The sequence below is a fragment of the Mauremys reevesii genome, linkage group 11 (assembly GCF_016161935.1).
Source record: "Mauremys reevesii isolate NIE-2019 linkage group 11, ASM1616193v1, whole genome shotgun sequence".
Taxonomy (NCBI): domain Eukaryota; kingdom Metazoa; phylum Chordata; order Testudines; family Geoemydidae; genus Mauremys; species Mauremys reevesii.
In genome coordinates, this window is record NC_052633.1 from 20978640 (window position 1) to 20990971 (window position 12332).

At 44.3% G+C, this 12332-nt stretch overlaps 1 protein-coding gene and 1 long non-coding RNA gene across 2 annotated transcripts in view; one reads left to right on the forward strand and one right to left on the reverse strand.

The window, feature by feature from the left end:
• The window catches only part of LOC120375097 (aldehyde oxidase 2-like), a 94284-nt gene that overhangs the window by 19683 nt on the left and 62269 nt on the right, over positions 1–12332 (reverse strand). Inside the window, exons 22-26 of the mRNA XM_039495765.1 lie at positions 10611–10744; positions 9612–9699; positions 7144–7230; positions 6426–6617; positions 1211–1438 (exon numbers count right to left, since the gene is read on the reverse strand). Of these exons, the coding sequence (XP_039351699.1) occupies positions 1211–1438; positions 6426–6617; positions 7144–7230; positions 9612–9699; positions 10611–10744 (729 nt within the window). The remainder of the gene's footprint in view (positions 1–1210; positions 1439–6425; positions 6618–7143; positions 7231–9611; positions 9700–10610; positions 10745–12332) is intronic.
• LOC120375106 lies at positions 845–4866 on the forward strand. Its single transcript, XR_005586433.1, has 3 exons — positions 845–918; positions 3359–3504; positions 4661–4866. It is a non-coding gene; the product is annotated as an uncharacterized LOC120375106 (long non-coding RNA).

Here is a 12332-nt window from a genome sequence, read left to right on the forward strand (position 1 = left end):
CACTCCAAGAGGGCACAGCAATCAGGGTGTTGTTAAGAGGGTGAGAGAGTCCTCCAGCTGTCTGACAACAGCAAGCTTCTCGCAGTTAGCAATTGAGGATGAGGAGCCATTTAGAGAAGTAGTTTATTGTAAATTGGAGTTCTGCAAGGACTGCAGTCATTCATTTAAACAATTATTTTTAACAGGTTTTTTATCATTGTGAAACGGGGCGACGGAGCCTACTCATCATCTCACTTCTGTTGTGAAGTATTTTTAGCATCAAACTCCATTTCCCCCTCATTCCCAATCACAGGAGAAGGAAGCAGTGTTTGATGTTGCGCTGCTGGTCCTTGAGGAAGGTTGGCTGAAATTCAACCCGGGCAGAAAGTCAGCACAAGACCAAGGAACTACTTAAGTCCTATTTAAGCCTTATTTTGAGACCTCAGGTGAAACTTAATGGTGTCTAGTCTTGTACTGATCCTCTGCACAAGGGTGAATTTCCCCCTTTGCATATGTAACTCACAGCCTCGATGTTCTTTTACTGTAGCCATTGTGGGGTGAATTATCTGAAACTCTCTCAGAGCTCTCAACCAGCAAACTTGCCAACTTGTGACACAAGCAACTGAAATGAGTGAAATGTGAAACACCTGGATTTTGTTGTGCATTGCACTGTAACTCATAGATTAGAATATTTTGGGGTTGTTTAAGAAGATCAAACCTATTGTGAAGGATATTTTGTGACCATGTAATTTACATAAAGCAAAACTGCAAAAACCAGACACTTACATCACATGCAGCTATAAGGAACCCCACAAAGATCATCAGCAGGGTTTGAACCTTCAGATCCCCAGCACAAGCCTCTACTGTTTCAGCTAAATAAGTAGTTGTTATGCTTATTGTGGGCAAGCCACCAGAAGCAGCAAGATACACATTTTGCTAGTGAGTTACACAGCCTTAGAATGCTGGAATCAGGAATCCACAGTTCTACTCCTGGCTATGGGAGGAGAGTGTGTTGAGTGGTTCTAGCAGTGGTTAGAGAGAGGATAGCAAGTTACATAGATCTGGCACAGTCCTTCTGAATGGAATTGGTGATGAGACTTGGGTTTATCTTATTAGATACCCAGGTGTGTCTCTGTCTCGTCCTTCCCCTTTCCTTGACAGCTGTGCTCCCTCTTATAATTTAAGAATGCTGGAGCTCTTACGTCTTTAGGCCAGCACTTCCAAAGCTTACCTGATGGTACTTTGTAGCACTAAATCCAACTGAAAACTTCATAGGAATAATAGCAATCCCTTTCTTCTTCCAGTAATTTTGCTTGTTAAATTCTTCCACAGCTGTTTTCCTGCTGTAGTATTCAGACTTCTCCATACATTCTTTCCAACATTTCACCAGGTTTGTTGCATCGAGCTCTTCTTTGAAGGGAGTTAGATTAACTCCTTTGTACATGTTTTTCTCCCTGATCTGAAAAAGAGGGTGAATAAGAGGATACAAAATATTTATGTAGTGCCAAAAGTGTACCCAGTACTTTACAAATATAATGACACATTTCCTGTCCTAAAGAACTGGTAATCGAAGTGCCTGATTCTGTCAGCCTTACTCACACCAAGTAGTACTTATGTACCGGAGTAGTCTCAATGGGAGTACTCACATGTGTAAGTACTACTCAGTGTAAGTAAGGCTTGCAGTATCAGGCCAAACACATTACAACAGCCCTGGGGAGGATGAGAGGATTATTAAATGATGAGAGAAAAGGAGGACAGGCTGCTTGAAGAGGGGAGTTGAAGGAAGAAAGAGAAGTCTCATGGCAGAGAAACAGATCGTCATAAGTGTAGGATGCAGCTTTATAGGAAGCACAAATCTGAGAGAGGAAAAGGAAGCAAAGGGTGGAGCAAGGCCTGGGAGCTGGGAAGGGCATAGGCAGTGGGATAGGGAAATTAGAGTAGAAACATAGGGTAGGGTAAGGTTGTGTGGGCCTTGTAGGTGAGGCCAAAAAGCTTGCAAGGGATGTGGTAAAGGACAGAAAGTCAATGGGGGAAGAAGTAGAGATAAGAGAGGGTTACTCACCTTTGAGATATGCGTCCCTGTGGATGCTCCACTTCAGGTGTTGGTGTGTCCCGGTGCCGTTGACTGGAGATTTTCGATAGCAGTGCTCAGTCAGGATGCGTGTGCGCAGTAGCCGTCTTGCAGTGCTGTTGGAGTCTCATCTAGTGTTCACGTGGCCTGCCCCCTTCAGTTCCTTCTCTACTATAGAGTGCTTATATCGAATGCCAAAGTAGAGGGCAGGAGGGTGGGTAGTGGAGCACCCACAGGGGGACACATCTCGAAGAACCTCCGTTGCTGCACAAGATGAGTAACCCTCTCTTCTTCAAGTGCTGTCCCTGTGGGTGCTCCACTTCAGGTGATTGTAGAGAAGTGTCCGCGATAGTTGTGGGGACTTTGGAATTGTATGCATAGTGGAGGAGAGGACTGTTATACCCAGTATAGCATCAGCTTGTGAGTCTTGCATAATTGTGTAGTGGTTAATGAAAGTATGTTCTGAGGCCCATGTAGCAGCTCTCTGCAGATCTCTGAGATGGGTACATTGTTCAGAAAAATCTATGGATGCTGCTATGGATCAGGTAGGATGGGATCTGATCCCCATTGGTGGTTCTGTCTTATTTGTTTGATAACATAAGCAGACGTAGCCCGAGATCCACTTAGATAGTCTCTGCGTAGATATAGCAAAGCCCTTGGATCATGTTGTTGAGACAAAGAGTCTTGGGGATTTGTGGAAAGATTTAGTTCTATCCAGGTAAAATGCTATTGCTCATTGACCATCTAGAGTGTTTAACATGGTCTCCTGTGTTCTTCCGTGTGGTTTGAGAATTTGGGGTGAGGTCACAACGTGATCTGGTCTTTAAAGAAGACAGTATATGGTGGATTAGCCATAAGAGCACCTATCTCACTCACTCATCTAGCAACCAAGGGTGCCATCTTCTTTGATAGGTGCTGCAAGGAGCAAGAGGCCAGCGGTTCAAAGGGTGGTCTAGTAAGGCCTTTGAGAACTAGGTTTAGGTCCCAAGTAGGCATGGGTTGGCATACTTTTGGGTAGAGAAACCGTTTGGTGAGAAACCATTTGGTGGTCAGGTGTGCAAATACCGAGAATCCATCCATTTTATGATGGAAAGCAGTGATCACTGCGAGATGTACTTTATAGAGCTCGTGGATAGTCCTGAATTCTTTGCTCTAAGAGGTATTGTAGCACTAGTGGCAGTGATATAGTGTTGGGAGTGATTTGTTTGTTCTGACTCCAGATGGAGAATCTTTTCCATTTTTAAAGGTAAGTATTGCGTGTGGACGTATGTCTGCTGTTCAATAATGCGTTTGATTTGTTCCGAACAGGTTAATTCGTGTTGTTGGAACCATGAAAGAGCCACACTTTCAGATAGAGTTTCTCCAGGTTTGGATGGAGGAGCTGACCTTTGACTTATGCGAGGAGATTTGGTCTCAATGGGAGAGTTCATGGAGTGCAAACTGTCATGTACCAGGTCTGTCTGGGCCACGCTGGGGCTATCAGTATGATTTTGGCATTATCGTTCTGTATCTTGTGCAGGACACTGGGGATTAGTGGGAATGAATATAGGAGCGCTGTGTCCCATGTGAGGAAAAAAGCATCCCCTAAGGATTGAGGTCCTAATCCCACTCTTGAACAGAATAATGGACATTTGTGATTCTGAGATGTAACGAATAGGTCGATGGTGGGAAACCCCCATCATTGAAATATATTTTGTAGGACTGTGGGATTCATTTCCCATTTGTGTTCCTCTGAGAACCATCTGCTTAGAGCGTCCGCTGTGGTATTTTGACATCCAGGAAGGTAGGAGGCTGAGATGTCGATGTGGTCATGAATACACCAGTTCTATAGTTTTATGGCCTCGGTACATAGGGAGTGGGATTGGGCTCCCCCTTGTCAGTTGATGTAGAACATATTGTCTGTCATCACCCATACAATCTCATTCTTTATGAGTGGAAGGAAATGGAGGCAGGCTCCGTGCCCTCTGAGTTCCAATAAGTTGATGTGGAAATCTGTCTCTGCTAGTGACCATCTGCCTTGGATTGCATGATGATCGAGGTGTGTGCCCCACCCTATCAAGGAGGCATCTATTGTGATCATAATTGAGGGTGGTTCTTGATAAAAGGGGATCCCTGAGCAGATATTCTCCTCCTTTGCCCACCACTGAAGGGATTTTAGTACCTTGAGAGCAGGGGTGCTGGAACAATTTTTATAGGCAGGGTGCTGAGAGGCACTGAACCGAACTGTAAATCCTAAGACCTAAGTTTGCCTCTGGATGGTGATGAGGTTCTGGCATAGTGGGCTCTATATGCTGCCCATGTGTCCCTTGGTGGCCACTGCATGGGAAATGCCATGGGGGGACACATCCATGGTTGTCCATACCCGGGATGTGTGGGCTGTCTATGATGACTTTTGACCCTCAGTATTCCTCCAATTGGCCTATATTGAGTAGGAGAGGAGTGTTGTGGGGAGATGACCCCTTCATCTTGGTCCTTATCCTCACTGTTGCTTGGTAACAATGGTGCGGTGGGAAAAGTGGGCTGCATGGTGATGCTTCGTGGGGGAGATGTATTGGTGCCGAGAAGTGGTGATTGGGTCACCGAAGATACTGATATATCCTTCTGTGTTAGGAATTGCTGCGGTGCCCATGGAGGCAGTGCCAAGGCTATTGTAGGAGCTGAATAGTGCGCCGCCACCTTGTGGCTCACCTTTGTCAGTGCCGGTGGACCCATCGAGGTGATATCAGTTGGTGCCAACAGAGGAGGTGGTGCAGACGGAGGAGGCAGTCTTGACTCTGTTACTTGTGCTTTGGGCTCAGCGGTACGGCCTGTGCCGGAGGTGCCAGGTGAGTTGTAAGAGGTGACTCGAGAGGTGGTTGGAACCGAAGGTAATGACCTAGCAGGGGACCGTTTCTTTTTGTGCAGTTTCCTCTGCAGAGAGGTTGATGCTCACTTCCTCTTTTCTTTAGAGGACTCAGCTGTGCTCTTCGCTGGTTCTGAACTGGTTGGAGAGCCATTAGATAGGGACTTTTGGTGGCCCATGTCAGGGCTCAGTTGTAGCAATTTCTCCATTGGGATCATCTTGAGGCGGAGGTCCCTGTCATGCCAGGCTCTCGCCTTCAGGTTGTTACAGTCAACGCACTTTTGGGGTATGAGTGATTCACCGAGACATCTCACACAGAGCGAGTGTCAATCAGATCTTGGTATCTCTTCTCAGCAGGAGCTGCATCTTTTAAAGCCTGGGGAACCAGGCATGTCTCAGAGAGTGCTCCAAAAGGAGCAGAGAGTGGGAGGATACAAATATAATTTTTTTTAACAAGTTAACTACTGACTATGCTAAGAACTATAACTAACTTATCTAAAAGTATCTAACTAATATTTCTCTTTTTTCTATCTACAGGGGAAGAAGCTGCCGCACTGCCCTGAGCTCTGTCTACAGCTGAGGATGGTTGAAAAGGAACTGAAAGGGCCATGCGCATGCTAGATGAGACTCCAATGCTGCCACGAGACGGCTACTGCTCACACATGTCACGACCAAGCAGTGATACCAAAAATCTCTGATCAATGGTGCTGGGACGCACTGACACCTGAAGTGGAGCACCCACAGGGACAACACTTGAAGAAGAAGGCAACATTGTTGGAGTCCTGGGAAAGGAAAATTACATTAGCAGACATACTTTCCACAGACTAGAGGCAGGGTGCAGGCCAGACAGGAGGAGGGCATGTTAATCAAGGCAAGAGGTGACCAGGGCATGGACAATGACTTTAGTAGTGGGTACCAGGAGGAAAGGGTAGATATTGGTGATATCAAAGAAAGAGAAGGAAATGGAATTAGTGAGAATCTAGATATGAGGGGACAAGTTAAGAGAAGAGTCAGTTTGATACTAAGATTACAGGACCAGGTGACTGGAGTTGTTGGTGAAGACAAAGAACAGAGATGGAGGAGGAGGGTTAGTAGGAATGATGAGAAGTCCAGCTGGAGTTACAGGCAACAGCCAGATGTTCAGGAGGAGATGTAAGATAGGCAACTAGAGACACCTGATGGGATGGAGAGGGCAGAGACTCTATTATAGTGATTGGAGCTGACCACAGCTGGTTGAGACTTCAAATTGAAGAAATAAACTTCCATTGATGAATTCTGTCACTGTATAGTGTATTACTCCATGAACAGTCCCACTGATATCAATACATACTATTACTATTTATTTACTAATACTATTTAGCAAGAGTAAAGGTGGCAGGATCTGGCACAATATGAACTACTTCAATAGAAAGAGCTTGTGAAGCTCTAGCTCCCCATACTTTTGCCATAGGAGTTTTGCCTTTGACTTGGGATCAGGCGTAGGAGCAGACCCCTGTTATGTCTCATTTTACTTGTTAAACTCAGTTCATTTACCTTCTCTTGTGGCAAGCCAGTTTGGGTTGCCACTGTCGTTATCCAGGATTCTGTAAACAAACCCGACTGTGGAAAGCCAAATCCTCGGAATGCTGTGTTTGATGGCAAATTAGTCTTGCAGGCACGTCCCCGGACTCGGAGGTTAGGGATCTTGTAAGCATTATCCGTTTTTAGCACAACATACTCAATTACCTGTAGTAGGAGAGATTATCTCTGTTAAAGTGGTTTCTTTGCCTTTGGAATTATAGTGAAACCTGTGTTAGGAAACCACACAAGGAACTGACACAATTTGGTTGCTTAAAGGTGGAGCAGACTTATATTCAGGGGGCCTGATTATTCTGCTGCTGCTTACAGTAAATCAAGAGTAACTCTCTTGAAGTCAGTGGAATGACATTAGTGTAAAACAAGCGTGAGTGAGGGAAGAATCAGCCCAGACTGTAAGGTGGTTTAAGCAGCTAGGAAGTTATGTAACAGGCATGGGGTCTTGGGCAGGTTTCACTATAATCAAAAATTTGTACTTCCTATGTTCTTTAAACTTGATAGGAGACAGAGGCCTTGGTGGGCTCCTGAAACAAAAATCCATGCCGCAGATGCATTTCTGCTGCAATCAGAAAGTCGTACTTAACAAAAATAGACTCTTACCATATATAAGTCTGTTCAGAACATTTTCCTTCTGTTTTGTGGCCAGTGAAGTTACCACCAGATTAGAAGAACTTACCAGTTCAGACTCATCTAGAGTACATCCAGCATTAATGTAGGACTCAATATCTGCAGCTGTGATTCTACCATCATTTGTAAATCCTACCTGTAACATTGTAACCAACACATTAGAGATCTTTTCAGTCATGGATGACAACTTGCTCTTTGTAACTAAACCAACCTGCATACAAGTTAAACATGATGATCAGACTTCTGAACTAGAACTTGGCAAAATATTTCAGACATATAGTGTATTTGCTGAAAAATGCAGTTTCACGTTGTCAGAAACTATTTGTGAATTCTATACAAATTTGCCATATAGTTTAGGCCAAAATAATACACTTTTGGGTTAGATTTGCAAGGGGATGTAGGCATCATTCACAAAACTGAGGAGAAGGAGCTGGTCCCCCGTATACATAGTAGTTAGAGCACTCACCTGGCTAAAGTCCTCACATTTGGAGCAGGGACTTTAGCTTGGGTCTCCCACATTGCAGGTGACTTCTCATAGCCACTGGGCTATGGGGGATTCTTGGGTGGGGCTTTCTCAATCTCTCCTGCTGAAGTTGTTCCACTTTGTACAAATAGTTAAATAGTCATTGGAGCAGGGCTTGGAAACTGAGGGTTCCCTTTCCCAGGTGAGTGAGTGACCTGACCACCAGGCTATAGAGTCATTCTCACTCTCTCTCTCAGGCCCAATGAATAAAAGCATAGATTTCCAGCTGTTTGAAAACCAATCTTGACCTTCATAGGAAGATGCTGGCCAAAGGGGAAGAATTTGGCTTATGGACAAGGCTCTTTATTACTCAGCACATGTCTAGATCTTTGCTTTTCTTGATCATGCACTAGTCTGCAGCATAGGAGCTATTTAATTGATTACAGTTATTTGTCCTTTGTCTGCTACCTTTTTCCATTGTGACAGCCTGATGAAAATTGTGGGTGGTGGATTTAGATATCCTGAGACGCCTATGGCTATGGCTACATTATGAGCGAGGGGCGTGATTCTCAGCTCATGTGCTGACACTTGTGCTAGCTTAATGACAGCAAGTGTGAGTATAAATAGTAGTGTAGCCGTGGTAGCACAGGCAGTGGCAGCACAGCTTAGCCACGCTGAGTACAAAGCTGCCTGAATGCTGTCAGTATGTACTTGCCAGTGCAGCTGCCTGTGGCTACACTGCTATTTATACTCTTTGAAAGCTAGTGTGAGTATTTGTACATGAGCTGGGAATCACACCCCAAGCTCATATTATAGATGTAGCCTCTTTCAGTGCTCATTTATAACGTTCCTGTTCAATATAATTGTTGGGAACCGTAGGTTTTGGAGGGGAAGCTGTAATAATTATTATTGATAATGAAATACACCTACAAAGATGGATACTACGTTCTTGGGAAGGCAGAACACATGCCCAGTCATAAATATATTAGTATGTTTTGCGGAGTGACAGCAAGAATACCCTGATCTAGATTCTCTACTCTGATGAGTGAGGACCTATGAAAGGAAATTGCTGTTGGAGCAACTGTAGTTCTCTCAAGTTAGAATCCTCCACATGGGCCCTGATCCTGCAGTCCTTACTGGGGCAAAGGTCCCATTGACTTAATGGAAACTTTGCTTGTATAAGGACAGGAGGACTGGGTCCATATTCTCCTTAATGAGAGAGAGCATCAATCCATTGGAACACTCGAGCTTTTTTTTTCTTATTCAAAAGCTCTGAACAGGTGAGACAGGTAGATTTTACCTGCACAATTTTCTTTACACAAAGATGTTAATATGTGAATTCATTTTTATGGGCTTGTCTCTGAGTTCCCAGTGCACCCCAAGTGCCCTGTGGAGTCAGCAGGAGTTTAGTGTGCACCAAGATTGCAGAAATGGTCCTCAACTATATACTACTATCCTGTTTTCTAGTTAAAAGCAAATGGCTAAGGAGCATCTTTTAAATAAACCAAAAAGAACCACAAGGAACTAACATGACATTGACCAGATTATTTTGCTTATACACTTCATCCATTTCTTCCAGCTCTTGTCTCTCTTTCTATTTAGATTGCAAGCTCTTGGGGAAAGAGAGCATGTCTCTTTATATGTTTATACAGCACAGACTACAGTGGGACCCCAGTCCTGACTGGATCCTTTGGACACTACTGCAATATAAATATAAACATAATGCTACAATTAATAATACAAGCAAACACTGCATATATTTTGCATAAAGACCTCTGAGAAGTATTCAGCCCATTCAAGTTTATTCTTGCTCTGTATTCATTCCTCTTCTTTGAATCATTTTTGTAGCCACCGATTTTATAGTTAGTTTACAGAAATAATATTTAAGAGAGAACAATTAAATTAAAAACCCAAATCTAAACCAATGAAGGACCAGATCCTCAACTGGTGTCAATTGCTGTAGCTCCACCAGCTTCAGTGAAGCTATGCCAATTTACACCAGCTGAGGATCTTGTGCTAAATATCTCAGTAAGCTATTTCCCCCTCCCACTTACTTTATATTTTCCAAAGAAAGGGTGTCGGCCTCCAGTGATTAGCATATCCTCATCTCGCTCCAGGGTAAAGCGGATTGGACGCCCAGTCCTAAACCAGACACAAAAGACTCACTTTTATCAGCTCCACAGTGCAAGTTACCAGGAAGATAAAGTTATTGGACCAAATTCTTCCCAGTGTGACCTGTCACCTGCTTCTGTTTAGCCTCCTGACTTCACCCTTTTACACCCTGTGAGCAGTAGAGTCCAGTTCCTTCGAGGCACTCTCCATCCCTACAGAGTAAGGTTTGGGAGGAGGAGCAGTGGCAGGCCATGGCATGAGGCTATGGGATCCACCCCTGTACAAATCAGCCAGCTACTGACCCTTGTGCTGTATGATGTAGTGGGGACAGATTCCCTCCCTTTTCTTCTCTGTGGGGCCCCCTTGTGCTGAGCCCTGCTACTCAGGCTTGGTCTGGGGGAATAGGTGGGAGATTTGGCCCATAAACATCAGCAAATTTCTTAACTCTTGAATGAACAAGAAAAAACAACAACAGACCTTTATCCTATTATGCCCCAACATTTGTGTGCTAAGGAATGTCCAATCCCTCTTTAATCTTCAACCCTTGAGGAGCAGAACCCCTGAAGCTGGTCAATAAGAACTGAATCCAGTGTACAAAGCACTTGCATCAAATATCTAAGGTAAAATTCACACCACCCTCCCTGAACAACACCTGAATTAATAGGCTTTGTATGGGGAACTCCACATAAGGCAATCCTCCATGAGAGCCACTGCATGGAGAACTCGGTACAGGCCTTCTGCCACAGGGGGAATTGCACTGCCAGCTGCACTGAGACTATTCAGGTTTCTAGCCAAGTCTTTACCAAAGAGATGGTAAGGCAAAGTGAAGTGTGTTCAGGCTGATCATGTCATCAGTGTTTGTGTCAGAGGTTCCCTTACAATTCTGTCTAGAAATTTTAATTTGTTTCAGTAAAACCACTGAAAAAACCCAGAACACTTACTTGTTTGCTGCCACTGCTGCAACGACAGCAAAAATTATAGGCTTTGTAACCTTCCCTCCAAAAGCTCCACCAACGCGTTTTGTGTGGCACATGATCTTACTGGACTGGACATCTAAAGCCAAAGCCACGAAGTCCTATGAAAGTGAATTGCTTGGATTTTATACAGGCTATTTACCAAAAGCCATAATAAAAATGCGTTGGCTCCCACAACTACCACTACATAAAAGAAATAAACAAACAGGGCCAGATTCTCATCTAAGTGCTACTAGTGCAAACCTGCTATAGTTCCACATAAGATAATTGCGTTACTCCAGATTCACACCGACAGAAATGAGAGCAGAAGCTGGTCCTTTTAGAGGAGCAGAAGCTGAACAATAGCTCTGGAAAATACACTTTGCTAATTTTAGGGCAAACATTGATACTCTCTATCTAGAAGTACAAGACCGATCTGCCGCTGAATACAGAGCATCCACCAAGCTAACCAGCTGCATGGAAAAGATTGACTGTTTATGCTATAGACTAGAGAGCAGCTGTAATATTGCGCTTATTTTACAGTGTGAATACAGGCACAGTGCTTAATCCTGAGAATCCTTACTCAGATGAACACCAAAGGCATTTTGTCCAAATGAGGACATCAGGATCAGGCTCTTCGAGCTGAATTGCAAAGCTCTAGAAGTAAATCAATAAATAAACACAAAACTACTTAACAGCTCAGATCAGTAAGGGGAAATCCTAGCCTCACTGATGTCAATAGGAGTTTGGTCACTGATTTCACGGAGACCAGACTCTACTGCTGTCTACTGAGTAATGCTTTAAAATACATTTCTTCATAGAACAAGAAATGGTTACGTACTGTAACTGTGATTCTTTGAGATGCACTGCAGATGTGTATTCCACTTTGGTGTGCACATGCCCAGTGCACCGGAGCTGGAGAAATTTACCTAGCAGTACCTGTAGAGGGGTGTCACCAATGCCTTGTGGCCATAGCCCCTTCCCAGCTACCCGAGGCAGCGCCACCCTGATCCTCCCTCAGTTTCTTTGCATTGAACACCCCCAAATAAGATTCTGATGCAGACGGACGGAGGCTGGGTCATGGAACACACTGAGTCTCTGATATGGTCCCAGAAAGTGTGACATGCATTATAGATGGCCCAAAGTTTCAGCACGTTGATATGTAGTGAGGCCATCTACTCCGATCACAGCCCCTATACTTTCAGTGATCCCAAGTACACCCTCCAGCCCATCAGGGAGGCGTCGGTAACAATCGACTTGTTTGGTGAGGGCCGGATAAAGGGAATGCCTTGGCAAACATTTTCTGAACGCATCCACCAATACAAGGAGTACAGGACCAGTGGAGGAAGATGAACCAGTCTGTCTAGAGCAGCAGTCATCAATTATTTTTTGTCAGGGTCCAAAATTCTTGGTCAAGGTATAGTCAAGGTCCAGACTCCAGAGAAAATAATAATTAAAAAAAACCAACAATAATGATAATATGTAAATAAAAAGATGTCAGGGTCTGTTCAAAAGCATCCGGTGGTCCAGATATGGCCTGCACTCCCCCCCTAGTCTAGAGGGTGAAGAGTGGGGTGGTAAACTGTCCTGAGCCACATCTGAAGGGGGGCTAAGACACAACCTTGCAAACTGGACCACCTGAATGTGGTACAAAACCCTCAGACACATCTGAACTGTCATGGAAGGCTGAGACTGAGGCAAAGGTAGTGA